At 46.8% G+C, this 16,776-nt stretch overlaps 1 protein-coding gene across 1 annotated transcript in view; it reads left to right on the top strand.

Moving 5' to 3' along the window:
* GDAP2 (ganglioside induced differentiation associated protein 2) overlaps nt 1-13,893 on the top strand; it is a gene marked incomplete at its 5' end in the record, with an annotated part of 47,604 nt that extends 33,711 nt beyond the window's left edge. Inside the window, 2 exons of the mRNA XM_056554125.1 lie at nt 8,530-8,673; nt 13,555-13,893. Of these exons, the coding sequence (XP_056410100.1) occupies nt 8,530-8,673; nt 13,555-13,602 (192 nt within the window). The remainder of the gene's footprint in view (nt 1-8,529; nt 8,674-13,554) is intronic.
* Nucleotides 13,894-16,776: the final 2,883 nt, after the last annotated feature.

The following is a 16,776-nucleotide window of genomic DNA, read 5'->3' as shown; positions in this document are numbered from 1 at the left end:
CCATATATATTGTAGGAACAGAACAGGAGTTATTAGTGGTGTGAGGGAGCTAAGACCAGATCTATTGTAGGAACAGAACAGGAGGTATTAGGGGTGTGAGGGAGCTAAGACCAGATCTACTGTAGGAACAGAACAGGAGGTATTAGGGGTGTGAGGGAGCTAAGACCATATGTATTGTAGGGACAGAACAGGAGGTATTAGGGGTGTGAGGGAGCTAAGACCAGATCTATTGCAGGAACAGAACAGTATTAGGGGTGTGAGGGAGATAAGATCAGATCTGTTGCAGGAACAGAACAGTATTAGGGGTGTGAGGGAGATAAGATCAGATCTGTTGCAGGAACAGAACAGTATTAGGGGTGTGAGGGAGATAAGATCAGATCTGTTGCAGGAACAGAACAGTATTAGGGGTGTGAGGGAGATAAGATCAGATCTGTTGCAGGAACAGAACAGTATTAGGGGTGTGAGGGAGATAAGATCAGATCTGTTGCAGGAACAGAACAGTATTAGGGGTGTGAGAGAGCTAAGACCAGATCTACAGTAGGAACAGGATGTTTTAGGGGTGTGAGGGAGCTAAGATTGATTTATGATGGGAACAGGAAGTAATAAGGATATTATATAAATAAAAACAAGATCTAATATGTAACAAGAAAGGGAAATAGGAGCCTGAAGGTGTAAGAAGTTATATGTGCCATGACATCTTATATCATCAATTACAGTTTTTTTTTTCTTTTTGGCAGCGTTAAGTCCAGAACCTGGAGTAAATGTGGGCCTTTGTGCCTTTCAGCCAGAACCGCATGTAATGGCACACGTCTTGTCCTGTGATTGTGTAACACTGCGGAGGTTTTATTAGAGCAATAAAATCTGTATGAGGATCAGTACAAGGTTGACAGATGCTCTTGTTGCTCTCGTTGTTGACCCTTTTGTCTGCAACGTAACCAGAACACATTGCACTGATTGTGCTGTGGATAACGCGGTGTGTCAGCCCGTGGTACCGTGATAACTCCTCTATACAGAGCTGAGGAGAGGAAGGCCGTCCTTGTGATCAGGGCTTTGTGGGATTGCTATTTTAGCAGGTTTTTGTTCTGTTTGTAGACAAGATGTAAAGGTAATAAGGGGCTACAGCAAGATCCATTATGAAATGCAAGGTAATAGGGGTGTAAGGGAGCTTAGATAGGATGTATGAAGTATAGGAGATAGTAGGGGGCTACAGCAAGATCAGTCATGGTCATAAATGTTGGCACCCCTGAAGTTTTTAAAAAAAAATGAAGTATTTCTCACAGGAAAGGATTGCAGTAACACAGGTTTTGCTATACACATGTTTATTCCCTTTGTGTGTATTGGAACTAAACCAAAAATGGGAGGAAAAAAAGCAAATTGGACATATTGTCACCAAACTCCAAAAATGGGCTGGACAAAATTATTGGCCCCTTAACTTAATATTTGGTTGTACACCCTTTGGAAAAAAATAAGTGAAATCAGTGTCTTCCTATAACCATCAATAAGCTTCTTACACCTCTCAGCCGGAATGTTGGACCACTCTTCCTATAAGCATCAATAAGCTTCTTACACCTCTCAGCCGGGATGTTGGACCACTCTTCCTATAAGCATCAATAATCTTCTTACACCTCTCAGCCGGAATGTTGGACCACTCTTCCTTTACAAACTGCTCCAGGTCTCTACTTATTGGAAGGCGCCTTTTCCCAACAGTAATTATAAGATCTCTCCACAGGTGATCAATGGGATTTAGATCTGGACTCATTGCTGACACTTCAGAACTCTCCAGTGCTTTTTTACCATCCATTTCTGGGGGCTTTTTGACGTATGTTTGGGGTCATCTTGGACGCAAACCCAGCTTTCTGACACTGGGCTGTACAGTGTGACCCAAAATCCATTAGTAATCCTCAGATTTCATGATGTCTTGTGCACATTCAAGGCCCCCAGTGCCAAAGGCAGCAAAACAACCCAAAACATCACTGACCTCCCCCATATGTCACTGTAGGTTCTGTGTTCTTTTCTTTGCAGGCCTCATTCCGTTTTCGGTAAACAGTAGAATGATGGGCTTTACCAAAAAGCTCTATCTTGGTCTCATCTGTCCACAAGACGTTTTCACAGAAGGATTTTGGTTACTCAAGTTCATTTTGGTAAAGTGTAGTCTCGCTTTTTTATGTTTGTGTCAGCAGTGGGGTCCTCCTGGGTCTCCTCCATAGTGGGGTCCTCCTGGGTCTCCTCCATAGTGGGGTCCTCCTGGGTCTCCTCCATAGTGGGGTCCTCCTGGGTCTCCTCCATAGTGGGGTCCTCCTGGGTCTCCTCCATAGTGGGGTCCTCCTGGGTCTCCTCCATAGTGGGGTCCTCCTGGGTCTCCTCCATAGTGGGGTCCTCCTGGGTCTCCTCCATAGTGGGGTCCTCCTGGGTCTCCTCCATAGTGGGGTCCTCCTGGGTCTCCTCCATAGTGGGGTCCTCCCGGGTCTCCTCCATAGTGGGGTCCTCCTGGGTCTCCTCCATAGTGGGGTCCTCCTGGGTCTCCTCCATAGTGGGGTCCTCCCGGGTCTCCTCCATAGTGGGGTCCTCCTGAGTCTCCTCCATAGTGGGGTCCTCCTTGGTCTCCTCCATAGTGGGGTCCTCCTGGGTCTCCTCCATAGTGGGGTCCTCCTGGGTCTCCTCCATAGCGTTTCATTTCATTTAAATGTGGACGGATAGTTCGCGCTGACACTGATGCTCCCTGAGCCTGCGGGACAGCTTGAATATCTTTGGAACTTGTTTGGGGCTGCTTATTCACCATTCAGACTATCCTGCATTGACACCTTTCATCAGTTTTTCTCTTCCGTCCACGCCCAGGGAGATTATCTACAGTGCCATGGGTTACAATCTTCTTGATAATGTTGCGCACTGTGGACAAAGGCAAATCTAGATCTCTGGAGATGGACTTGTAACCTGGAGATTGTTGATATTTTTCCAAAATTTTGGTTCTCAAGTCCTCAGACAGTTCTCTTCTCCTCTTTCTGTTGTCCATGCTTAGTGTGACACACACAGACACACAATGCAAAGACTAAGTGAACTTCTCTCCTTTTTATCTGCTGTCAGGTGTGATTTTTATATTGCCCACACCTGTTACTTGCCCCAGGTGAGTATAAAGGAACATCACATGCTGGAAACAATCTTATTTATCCACAATTTTGAAAGGGGCCAATAATTTTGTCCAGACCATTTTTGGAGTTTGGTGACATTATGTCCAATTTGCTTTTTTTACTCCCTTTTTTGGTTTAGTTCCAATACACACAAAGGGAATAAACATGTGTATAGCAAAACCTGTGTTACTGCAATCCTTTCCTGTGGGAAATACTTCATTTTCTTGAAAAATTTCAGGGGTGCCAACATTTACAGCCATGACTGTAGTAATAGGGGTATAAGGAAACTTAGACAGGATGTATGGAGGTATAGGACATAGTGGAGGGCTACAGTAAGATCCATTAAGAAATACATCGTAATAGGGGTATAAGGGAGCTTAGATAAGGTGTATGGAGGTAAAGGGTATAGTAGGGGCTTACAGCAAGATCCATTATGAAATGCAAAGTAATAGGGGTATAAGGGAGCTTAGATAGGAGGTATGGAGATATGACATAGTAGGGGGCTACAGCAAGATCAATTGAGGAATACATAGTAATAGGGATATAAGGGAGCTTAGATAGGAGGTATGGAGATATAGGACATAGTAGTGGGCTACAGCAAGATCAATTGAGGAATACATAGTAATAGGGATATAAGGGAGCTTAGACAGGATGTATGGGGGTATAGGAGATAGTAGGGGGCTACAGCAAGATCTATTGAGGAATACATAGTAATAGGGATATAAGGGAGCTTAGATAGGAGGTATGTAGATATAGGACATAGTAGGGGGCTACAGCAAGATCAATTGAGGGATACATAGTAATAGGGGTATAAAGGAGCTTAGACAGGATGTATGGGGGTATAGGACATAGTAAGGGGCTACAGCAAGATCTATTGAGGGATACAAGGTAATAGGGGTGTAATGGATCTTAGATAGGAGGTATGAAGTTATAGGAGACAATAAGGGGGCTACAGCAAGATACATTGAGGAATACAAGGTAATAGGGGTGTAAGGGAGCTTAGATAGGAGGTATGGAGCTATAGGACATAGTAGGGGGCTACAGCAAGATCAATTGAGGAATACATAGTAATAGGTGTATAAGGGAGCTTAGATAAGGTGTATGGAGGTAAAGGGTATAGTAGGGGCTTACAGCAAGATCCATTATGAAATGCAAAGTAATAGGGATATAAGGGAGCTTAGATAGGAGGTATGGAGATAGAGGACATAGTAGGGGGCTACAGCAAGATCAATTGAGGAATACATAGTAATAGGTGTATAAGGGAGCTTAGACAGGATGTATGGGGGTATAGGAGATAGTATGGGGCTACAGCAAGATCTATTGAGGGATACAAGGTAATAGGGGTGTAATGGAGCTTAGACAGGATGTTTGGAGGTTTAGGAGATAGTGGAGGGCTATAACAAGATCCGTTGTGAAATACAAGGTAATAGGGGTGTAAATTAGCTTAGACAGAATGTATGGAGGAAAAGAGAATAGGGGGGGGGGGGGGGGAGGGGGACTACAGCAAGATCCATTGAGGAAGGTAATATGGGTGTGAAAGATTTTAGAATCTAGAAATAGTATGGGTACGAAGGAGTTAAAGGTGTACTCCACTGCCCCAGTGTCCAGAACATTTAGTTCCGAATGCTGGGTACGGGCTGCGGGGGTAATGACGTCACACCACGCCCCCTCAATGCAAGTCTATGGGAGGGGGCGTGACTGACATCACTCCCCCTCCCATAGACTTGCATTGAGGGGGTGTGACGTCACGACCCCCGCACCCAGCGTTCTGAACTAAACGTTCCGGACGGTGGGGCAGTGGAGTACCCCTTTAAGACAGAATCAAGTGTTCTAGAGTAACAGAAAGTAAAAGACATTGAATGGACTAAGATAAGATCCTGCATCTTAAAGGATAAAAAAGGAACGAGGAAGCGAAAAAGGAATGTAGAAGAAATGTAGGTTAAGTGATTGTAACATAAAGGTAATAAGAAAGTAGAGCAACAAAGATCCGGAGGCAACAGGGCAGTGAGGGAGTTAAGTTTAGATTATGTAAAACCAGAGCCAACCAGATACGCCACTTATTGAGACCTGTGAGAGTTGTGTCCTGCGCTGAAGTGGGGGAGATTTTTTTTAAGTCTTTTTTAGCTTTTAGTCTGAGATTGACTTTTCTTTCCCTTCTGTGGTCACTCGTGACCACTTATCTCATTACCATATTGAGGAAAGGGTTAATTCTGATCAGAGAACCCTGCAGCCACCATGTTTGATCACACAGCATCTGGCCACCGCAGTGTGAACTGGAGCGTACGGGTTTTCTTTGATGTTCTCGTCCAGATTGACTTTGCTGATGTTAACAAATTTTTACAAGAACATCTGATGTTCACACTGGCGTGAATCTGCAACAGTTTGTGCTGCGACGCTTACGTCGTATACTGGAAGAACACGTAATAGATAACAGAGCCGAGGGCGTATAGAGGGCAGATTGTCAGGAGAGAGAGAACATTTATATGACGATTCCTAGACCGCGGGTCTGGGTTATACTGGGCATTGATGATTCTGAAGGATAGGGGATAAGATGTATGATCACAGGGGTCCCGCCACTAAGGACCCCCGTGATCTCGGTGCAGCCCTCGGCATTCTGTGCCAGGTGCTGCTTCCAAGACGGGGACGTGATGTCACGCAACGCCACCTCCATTCATGTCTATGGGAGGGGACGTAACGGCCATCATGACCCCTCCCATATACATGAATGGAGGGGGTGTGGTATCACAAGGGGGCGTGACCATGATGTCACGTCCCCTTCTCAGAAGCAGCCCCCAGAGGTGGGACCCCTGCGATCACACATCTTATCCCCTATCCTTTGGATAGGGGTTAAGATGTATAAACCCTGGATACCCCTTTAAGGAGCACAGGAGATTGGAGATGTAAGGGGGGTAAGACCAAATTCAGTGTATGAGAGGCTAGATCCAATGTGTAGGAGCATGAGGGAACAGGTTTAAGGAAGTTAAAACCAGATACATTGTATGAAAGGATCAGAAATAATTTGGGTTGTGAGGGAGCAAGGACGACTTTTATTTTATAAAAGGAACAAGGGGTAATGGTGGTCAGAGAGTAACAAGAAGTATTAGGGTGGCAGGGAGCTAAGACAATATCTGGTGTCTGCTTTTCAATGCAATTTTTGGTGGTCTTCTCAAAGTGGTTTCACTGTAATTGGGTTGTAAGGGAGTTCAGATTAGATTTGTTTTATGAAAAAGAATAAGGATAACAGGATTGTGAGGGAGCCAAGACCAGATCCATTGTGTGAAAGTAATGGGAAGTTAAGATGGGTTGGTTGTGAGGGAGTTTAGATAAGATACATTTTATAAAAGGAACAAGGGCAACAGTTGTGAGAGCAAAGAGTAATAGGAAATGATCCAGTGTCTGAGAGGAGCGTGAGCTAAAAGGGTTATTAGGGAGCTAAGATGAGATCTAGTGTCTGAGAGGAGCGTGAGCTAATAGTGGTGATAGGGAACTAAAATGAGTTCCATTTTATAGAAAAATAAGGGTAACAGGATTATTGGTCAACATGCATAACAGTAATAGGAACTACAGTGAAACTTCTATAAAACACTGCTTCTGTGAGAAGATTGAGGGAGCCAAGATCAGATCCATTTCATAAAAGTAATGGGAAGTATTGGGGGTGTGAGGGAGGTAAGACAAGGGAAACAGGGTTGTGATGGGACAAAGACAAAATCCATTGCATAAGAGTAACAGAAAATATATGGGGTGTGAGGGAGCTAAGACAAGATCTAGTGTACTGAGAAGGACAGGAGCTAATAGGGTTGTTAGTGAGCTTAGATGAGATCTAGTGTCTGAGAACAGGAGCTAAAAGGGTTGTTAGGGAGCTAAGAGGAGATCTAGTGTCTGAGAAGGACAAGAGCTAATAGGGTTGTTAGGGAGCTAAGACGAGATCTAGTGTCTGAGAAGGACAGGAGCTAATAGGGTTGTTAGGGAGCTAAGATGAGATCTAGTGTCTGAGAAGCACAGGAGCTAATAGGGTTGTTAGGGAGCTTAGATGAGATCTAGTGTCTGAGAAGGACAGGAGCTAATAGGGTTGTTAGTGAGCTAAGACAAGATCTAGTGTCTGAGAAGGACAGGAGCTAATAGGGTTGTTAGGGAGCTAAGATGAGATCTAGTGTCTGAGAAGGACAGGAGCTAATAGGGTTGTTAGGGAGCTAACACAAGATCTAGTGTCTGAGAACAGGAGCTAATAGGGTTGTTAGGGAGCTAACACAAGATCTAGTGTACTGAGAAGGACAGGAGCTAATAGGGTTGTTAGTGAGCTTAGATGAGATCTAGTGTCTGAGAACAGGAGCTAAAAGGGTTGTTAGGGAGCTAAGAGGAGATCTAGTGTCTGAGAAGGACAAGAGCTAATAGGGTTGTTAGGGAGCTAAGATGAGATCTAGTGTCTGAGAACAGGAGCTAATAGGGTTGTTAGGGAGCTAAGATGAGATCTAGTGTCTGAGAAGGACAGGAGCTAATAGGGTTGTTAGGGAGCTAAGACGAGATCTAGTGTCTGAGAAGCACAGGAGCTAATAGGGTTGTTAGGGAGCTTAGATGAGATCTAGTGTCTGAGAAGGACAGGAGCTAATAGGGTTGTTAGTGAGCTAAGACAAGATCTAGTGTCTGAGAACTACAGGAGCTAATAGGGTTGTTAGGGAGCTAAGATTAGATCTAGTGTCAGAGAAGGACAGGAGCTAATAGGGTTGTTAGGGAACTAAGATGAGATCTAGTGTACTGAGAAGGACAAGAGCTAATAGGGTTGTTAGGGAGCTAAGATGAGATCTAGTGTCTGAGAACAGGAGCTAATAGGGTTGTTAGGGAGCTAAGAGGAGATCTAGTGTCTGAGAAGGACAAGAGCTAATAGGGTTGTTAGGGAGCTAAGATGAGATCTAGTGTCTGAGAACAGGAGCTAATAGGGTTGTTAGGGAGCTAAGATGAGATCTAGTGTCTGAGAAGGACAGGAGCTAATAGGGTTGTTAGGGAGCTAAGACGAGATCTAGTGTCTGAGAAGGACAGGAGCTAATAGGGTTGTTAGGGAGCTAAGACGAGATCTAGTGTCTGAGAAGGACAGGAGCTAATAGGGTTGTTAGGGAGCTAACACAAGATCTAGTGTCTGAGAAGGACAGGAGCTAATAGGGTTGTTAGGTAGCTAAGACGAGATCCATTTTAAGAAAGGAACAGGAAGTAATAGTCATGTGAGGAGTCAAGATTAGATCCATTGTATGGAAAGAACAGAATGTAATAGGGGAGTGAATATAAGATCCCTGAGGTAATAGGGATTTTAGGAAGTTGAGAGGAGCGCAGCGTACTGCACATATTCCTTGTTAAATGTTCTCATGGTTAATGTAATTTCATTGATTTAACATTAAATATTTTTTGTGTTCAGGTGTCCACTTGGTTCTTCACGACTTTTACCATCTCTGGGTTGAAGGATAAGGTCCACCATGTTGACAGCTTGCACCAGCTCTTCACCGCCATCTCCCCAGACCAGATAGAGATCCCCCCTTTTGTGCTGGATTACGACGCTCGGGTAAGACCAGGGTCTCGTGTTATTGACTCTGCATCCAAATATTTCACCTTTTTTTTGGCTTCCACGTCTTCCGGTGCCATAAAACAGCGGTTTTGTGTCTTTAAGATGTCAAAACCAGAAGCATTTAAGTGTCAGCGTGACCCGATGAGAACCACATGTGGTATAAGATATGTGCAGAATAGAGCAATGCCGCCAACAGAAAGGAAACACAGGGTTAAAGGAACCCACCCTCCCCCTTTTGATGTGTCTCCTCCAGGGAGGTCTAGGACAGCGAATCAGAGAAGAACATCATAGAGCTGTATGGGTGCTGGGAGAAGCCTGTGGCCCAGATGGGTTTATGGCGTCCAACTCTGCTCAATCTGCTGAGACACAGTGACAGATGCCAGAAACTCCTTCTCCACGAACCGCAGGAATAATTGTCTCCTGCTCCTTCCCCCACGAGTGTAGAAAGAGGAGACGTCCACAAGACACATTGGATCCAGAAAGTCTTCACCTCCGATCACTATATACAATGTATCCAGAAAGTCTTCACCCCCAATCACTATATACAATGTATCCAGAAAGTCTTCACACCCTGATCACTATATACAATGTATCCAGAAAGTCTTCACCCCCAGTCACTATATACAATGTATCCAGAAAGTCTTCACCCCCGATCACTATATACAATGTATCCAGAAAGTCTTCACACCCTGATCACTATATACAATGTATCCAGAAAGTCTTCACCCCTGGTCACTATATACAATGTATCCAGAAAGTCTTCACCCCCGGTCACTATTTACAGTGTATCCAGAAAGTCTTCACCCCCGGTCACTATATACAATGTATCCAGAAAGTCTTCACCCCCGATTACTATATACAATGTATCCAGAAAATCTTTACCCCCCCCCCCTTGTCACTATATACAATGTATCCAGAAAGTCTTCACCCCCGGTCACTATATACAATGTATCCAGAAAGTCTTCACTCCCAGTCACTATATACAATGTTATACAGAAAGTCTTCACCCCCCCCCCCCCCGGTCACTATATACAATGTATCCAGAAAGTTTTCACCCCCAGTCACTATATACAATGTTTCCAGAAAGTCTTCACCCCCGGTCACTATATACAATGTATCCAGAAAGTCTTCACCCCCGGTCACTATATACAATGTATCCAGAAAGTCTTCACCCCCGATCACTATATACAATGTATCCAGAAAGTCTTCACCCCCGGTCACTATATACAATGTATCCAGAAAGTCTTCACCCCCGGTCACTATATACAATGTATCCAGAATGTCTTCACCACCGGTCACTATATACAATGCATCCAGAAAGTCTTCACCCCTGGTCACTATATACAATGTATCCAGAAAGTCTTCACCCCCGGTCACTATATACAGTGTATCCAGAAAGTCTTCACCTCCGGTCACTATATACAATGTAACTAGAAAGTCTTCACCCCCAGTCACTATATACAATGCATACAGAAAGTCTTCACCCCTGGTCACTATATACAATGTATCCAGAAAGTCTTCACCCCCGGTCACTATATACAATGTATCCAGAAAGTCTTCACCCCCGGTCACTATATACAATGTATCCAGAAAGTCTTCACCCCTGGTCACTATATACAATGTATCCAGAAAGTCTTCACCCCCGGTCACTATATACAGTGTATCCAGAAAGTCTTCACCTCCGGTCACTATATACAATGGATCCAGATAGTCTTCACCCCCAGTCACTATATACAATGCATCCAGAAAGTCTTCACCCCTGGTCACTATATACAATGTATCCAGAAAGTCTTCACCCCGGTCACTATATACAATGTATCCAGAAAGTCTTCACCCCCGGTCACTATATACAGTGTATCCAGAAAGTCTTCACCTCCGGTCACTATATACAATGGATCCAGATAGTCTTCACCCCCAGTCACTATATACAATGCATCCAGAAAGTCTTCACCCCTGGTCACTATATACAATGTATCCAGAAAGTCTTCACCCCGGTCACTATATACAATGTATCCAGAAAGTCTTCACCCCCGGTCACTATATACAATGTATCCAGAAAGTCTTCACCTCCGATCACTATATGCAATGTATCCAGAAAGTCTTCACCCCGGGTCACTATATACAATGTATCCAGAAAGTCTTCACCTCCGATCACTATATGCAATGTATCCAGAAAGTCTTCACCCCTGGTCACTATATACAATGTATCCAGAAAGTCTTCACCCCCAGTCACTATATACAATGTATCCAGAAAGTCTTCACACCCCCAATCACTATATACAATGTATCCAGAAAGTCTTCACCTCCGGTCACTATATACAATGTATCCAGAAAGTCTTCACCCCCGGTCACTATATACAATGCATCCAGTCTACAGCCTCAGTCACTATAGACCAGGGGTCTCAAATTATCTGGGGGCCACTGGAGGTAGCAGCTGGGTGAGGCTGGGCCGCATGCGTCCCTTACATATAATGCCCCCATCATGCACCCCTCATCATCCAGGTTCCAGTAGCAGGTTCCCCACATTAGGTAGTAGCAGGTTCCCCACATTAGGTAGAAGCAGGTTCCCCACATTAGGTAGTAGCAGGTTCCCCACATTAGGTAGGAGCAGGTTCCCCGCATTAGGTAGGAGCAGGTTCCCCGCATTGGGTAGAAGCAGGTTCCCCACATTAGGTAGTAGCAGGTTCCCCACATTAGGTAGTAGCAGGCTCCCCACATTAGGTAGTAGCAGGTTCCCCACATTAGGTAGTAGCAGGTTCCCCACATTAGGTAGTAGCAGGTTCCCCACATTAGGTAGTAGCAGGCTCTCCCCACATTAGGTAGTAGCAGGCTCCCCACATTAGGTAGTAGCAGGCTCTCCACATTAGGTAGTAGCAGGTTCCCCACATTAGGTAGTAGCAGGCTCCCCACATTAGGTAGTAGCAGGTTCCCCACATTAGGTAGTAGCAGGCTCTCCCCACATTAGGTAGTAGCAGGCTCCCCACATTAGGTAGTAGCAGGTTCCCCACATTAGGTAGTAGCAGGCTCCCCACATTAGGTAGAAGCAGGTTCCCCACATTAGGTAGTAGCAGGTTCCCCACATTAGGTAGTAGCAGGTTCCCCACATTAGGTAGTAGCAGGTTCCCCACATTAGGTAGTAGCAGGTTCCCCACATTAGGTAGTAGCAGGTTCCCCACATTAGGTAGTAGCAGGTTCCCCACATTAGGTAGTAGCAGGTTCCCCACATTAGGTAGTAGTAGGTTCCCCACATTAGGTAGTAGCAGGTTCCCCACATTAGGTAGTAGCAGGTTCCCCACATTAGGTAGTAGCAGGTTCCCCGCATTAGGTAGAAGCAGGTTCCCCACATTAGGTAGTAGTAGGTTCCCCACATTAGGTAGTAGCAGGTTCCCCACATTAGGTAGTAGTAGGTTCCCCACATTAGGTAGTAGCAGGTTCCCCGCATTAGGTAGTAGCAGGTTCCCCGCATTAGGTAGTAGCAAGTTCCCCGCATTAGGTAGTAGCAGGTTCCCCGCATTAGGTAGAAGCAGGTTCCCCACATTAGGTAGTAGCAGGTTCCCCGCATTAGGTGGAAGCAGGTTCCCCGCATTAGGTAGTAGCAGGTTCCCCGCATTAGGTAGTAGCAGGTTTCCCACATTAGGTGGTAGCAGGTTCCCCGCATTAGGTGGAAGCAGGTTCCCCGCATTAGGTAGTAGCAGGTTCCCCGCATTAGGTAGTAGCAGGTTCCCCGCATTAGGTAGTAGCAGGTTCCCCGCATTAGGTAGTAGCAGGTTCCCCGCATTAGGTAGAAGCAGGTTCCCCGCATTAGGTAGTAGCAGGTTCCCCGCATTAGGTAGTAGCAGGTTCCCCACATTAGGTAGTAGCAGGTTTCCCACATTAGGTGGTAGCAGGTTCCCCGCATTAGGTGGAAGCAGGTTCCCCGCATTAGGTAGAAGCAGGTTCCCCACATTAGGTAGTACCAGGTTCCCCGCATTAGGTGGAAGCAGGTTCCCCACATTAGGTAGTATTGTCATCGTCCCACGATCCTCACACAGACACACTTACCTGTCCTACTCTGCGCTTCTCTCTGGCCTGACGAGTGACGTCACTGACGTCCTCCTGTGCGGGTCTGCGGAGGGATGTCATATGCTCGACGTCCCTCATCAGACTCGGGTCGGCCAGCCAACCGGAGGCGGGGAGGAGGAGGGCGGGGTAAGTGAAGCCTTCCGGCATTTAGTGCTGCTTACCCGAAGCAGGGCTAAATACCTAAAGAAGTTACCTTCCCGGCACCCGGATCTGCATGTCCCCGGCGTCGGGCAATACAAATTACACTTACCTGGTGCGGGCCACAAACTTTCATTCCGGCCGCGGGTTTGAGACCCCTGCTATAGACTTTCTGGATACATTGTATTTAGTATACAGTGTAATTGTTGCTATTTTCTTTTTTTTTTTTTATTATTATTATTATTGTTTTTGTAACTTCTTCCTATTTTCAAGATCTCTTCTTGCTGTCAGTGAGTGAAAACTTGCTTTGTTAACCCTCACAGCGTAGTCCTGCTAACATAATGTGTCAGTTTTCTACGGAATGAATATCTTTGTTACAATGTGTCAGTGAATGTCAAACCTTTCCGTCTAGACCAGTTTTTTTCGACCCAGGAGGCCTCCAGCTGTTGCAAAACAACAACTCCTAGCATGCCCGGACAACCGTTGGCTGTCTGGTTATCCTGGGAATTGCAGTTTTGCAACAGCTGGAGGCCCCCTGGTTAGAAAACACTGGTCTAGAGTTTTCTGTGCTATTGCTGCGTTTATGAACAGCAAGCAGAGATATTGAAAGTGGCGCATAATTGACACATTAGATCTTTCCGAAGTGACATAACGTCCTGACTTTTGTTTCTTCTGCAGGAGAATGGACCCGTCTTCCCGACACACTCCTCCTTCTCAGGCCTCTGACCCCTCTGCCTTCTCCTTTTTTGCGGCCCCCCGGGGTCCTCCGCTGCTTCTCTGCACATATTCCCGGACTAGACGGCGGTCAGCAATGATGGACGATATACATGTGGTCCGCCAGCTCCTCCTGTGACCCAACAATCCCCCCTTTCCCCAGAGACAATGGAGTGTGCTGCGCAGACAGCGGGGTGTCACATGATATTTATACTCCTGTAAATAGTGGCGCCCCCTGCTGGAGGGCGCTCAGTGAGGGCTGATCCTTGCTGTGCCGACAATAAAGTCCCTTTATAATGTGAATCCTGGTGTATGGTGACAGCAGGGGAACTGTGTACACTGTACGGGGGCTAATACTGAACCTATTCACGTCTCATTCTATACCCTCACCACAAGGGGGAGCTCCATTATTACCACCTCCTGGGCATTGGACTTACAAATCAGTGGTGATTGGGTCAATGGTTGGTGGTCCTGGGCTCTATGCACCTTTAAAGTTTTAGGGAAGCCTTCGTCTGTCCGGGCACACTGGGAGTTGTAGTTTTGCAACAGCTGGAGTCACCCTGGTTGTGAAACACTGTTTTAGAGGTTGAAAAAGTACACTAAGTGGTCCTGGCTCTTCTGCACCAAGTGGTCCTGGCTCTTCTGCCCCAAGTGGTCCTGGCTCTTCTGCCCCAAGTGGTCCTGGCTCTTCTGCCCCATGTGGTCCTGGCTCTTCTGCCCCATGTGGTCCTGGCTCTTCTGCCCCAAGTGGTCCTGGCTCTTCTGCCCCATGTGGTCCTGGCTCTTCTGCCCCATGTGGTCCTGGCTCTTCTGCCCCATGTGGTCCTGGCTCTTCTGCCCCATGTGGTCCTGGCTCTTCTGCCCCATGTGGTCCTGGCTCTTCTGCCCCATGTGGTCCTGGCTCTTCTGCCCCAAGTGGTCCTGGCTCTTCTGCCTCAAGTGGTCCTGGCTCTTCTGCCTCAAGTGGTCCTGGCTCTTCTGTACCAGTGTGACGGTGATCATGCACAATTGCTCCAGAACCCCTAAATGTTGGGGTCCTACAGGTACATCAGCATTGGTCTGGAGCTCCTCGTAGGCGGGGCCATTGGTCTTGGACCTCAAGCATGTGGCAGACCACTTCTGTGGCCCATACTAAGAGGCACAAGAGGCCGAGTGCTGCTGATCAAAGAATTTAGTGATCTGAGCCCCCTCCATGGGGGTGTGATAGGTATTGGTGACCCCTGAGTGGGAGGAGTCTCTCTGATCATGGTTACAAAACGCTCTTACGATCCATAGTGAAAAAACATGAATGTAACTTCTATGGGATCCAAAGATAACAGCAGTGCAGAGTACAGCTCTAGAGGTGACTGGAGGATAAGACATGATGTTACAGCAGAATAGTGAGTGCAGCTCTGGAGGATAAGACATGATGTTACAGCAGAATAGTGAGTGCAGCTCTGGAGGATAAGACATGATGTTACAGCAGAATAGTGAGTGCAGCTCTGGAGGATAAGACATGATGTAACAGGAGAATAGTGAGTGCAGCTCTGGAGGATAAGACATGATGTTACAGCAGAATAGTGAGTGCAGCTCTGGAGGATAAGACATGATGTAACAGGAGAATAGTGAGTGCAGCTCTGGAGGATGAGACATGATGTAACAGGAGAATAGTGAGTGCAGCTCTGGAGGATAAGACATGATGTTACAGCAGAATAGTGAGTGCAGCTCTGGAGGATAAGACATGATGTTACAGCAGAATCGTGAGTGCAGCTCTGGAGGATAAGACATGATGTAACAGGAGAATAGTGAGTGCAGCTCTGAGGATGAGACATGATGTAACAGGAGAATAGTGAGTGCAGCTCTGGAGGATAAGACATGATGTAACAGGAGAATAGTGAGTGCAGCTCTGGAGGATAAGACATGATGTAACAGCAGAATAGTGAGTGCAGCTCTGGAGGATAAGACATGATGTAACAGGAGAATAGTGAGTGCAGCTCTTGAGATGACTACGACTTGACATCTCCGGACAGTATACGTTGAGGTATACAGGGGCGGGTATATATATATATATACACGTGTAGTGCGGTTACATCACAATGTTTCATTCTTTTTTAGCTGTAAATATCACCTCAGAGCAGAAACTGTCATCAGGGCCAATAATAACTCGGCGACATCTGCGGGGGCCCAGAATGTGACACCCCATGTCCTGATCTATGGTCACTCTCCGGAGCAGGTCCTAATGTCACTGGGGCCCCTGTGTGGTCACCTGCAGGCACGAGGGGCCCCTGTGTGGTCACCTGCAGGCACGAGGGGCCCCTGTGTGGTCACCTGCAGGCACGAGGGGCCCCTGTGTGGTCACCAGGTTATAGTCGGCTGCATGTGTCTGATTGGCTTTGTATTTTACAGGGGTCAATGCTGCGGAGAGGTTTGTCATGTGACCTACTTCAGCCTTCCTGATTGGTGGAGGGAGGTCATATGACCTGATTCTGGTGACTGATGGCGATGACTTGTCACGTGACTTTAGTTGATGCTGATTGGTCGGTTGTGGGAGCTCTGGAGGTCTACAGTATCATGTGACTTCTGCTGACGGAGAAGGAGGCGGAGCTGTCCTTATGATGGGCCCTCGGTTCTGGTAATGGCTCCCCCCCCCCATATCAGCCTGTATTATGGGGATCTGGGCCGCCGGACCGATAACCTTGCACAATCTTCCTGTCTCGCCCGCTCAGCGCGGAGAACATCTGGCATCGGATTCGCCCGCTCATTACCTGTGATAATCGCCAGTGACGCGGCGTCGCCTGCTTTGCGTTTTTTTCCACGTCCCATATTTAGCCTGTGCCATCTGTCCGCAGCCCGTGGAAATCCCACATAATCTCACGCCGGCTGCTCCAGGGTCACGGCGAGGAATGATTCACATGGAAACAGCGAGTCGCCGACCAATAACCCCTTCAGGCCCGCAGACACGGGAAACATGTCAGGACCGAGCTGACAGATCTCCTTATTGTTTCTATTTACACATTTCAGGGGACACCCCAGAGCCCCCCGAGAAATCACAATCCTCCCACACCTGTCCTGGGCGGGCGTGAGGGACCCCCCCTCCCCCTACAGACCAGTCAGATCACACAGGACATCACAGCTGTGTAAGGGGCCCTGCAGACCGGTCAGATCACACAGGACATCACAGCTGTGTATGGGGCCCCGCAGATCATT

This window comes from Hyla sarda, unplaced genomic scaffold (genome assembly GCF_029499605.1).
Source record: "Hyla sarda isolate aHylSar1 unplaced genomic scaffold, aHylSar1.hap1 scaffold_569, whole genome shotgun sequence".
In the NCBI taxonomy this organism is placed as follows: Eukaryota; Metazoa; Chordata; class Amphibia; order Anura; family Hylidae; genus Hyla; species Hyla sarda.
Note: the sequence above shows the minus strand (reverse complement) of the source record. Positions and strands in the feature narration are given on the sequence as shown.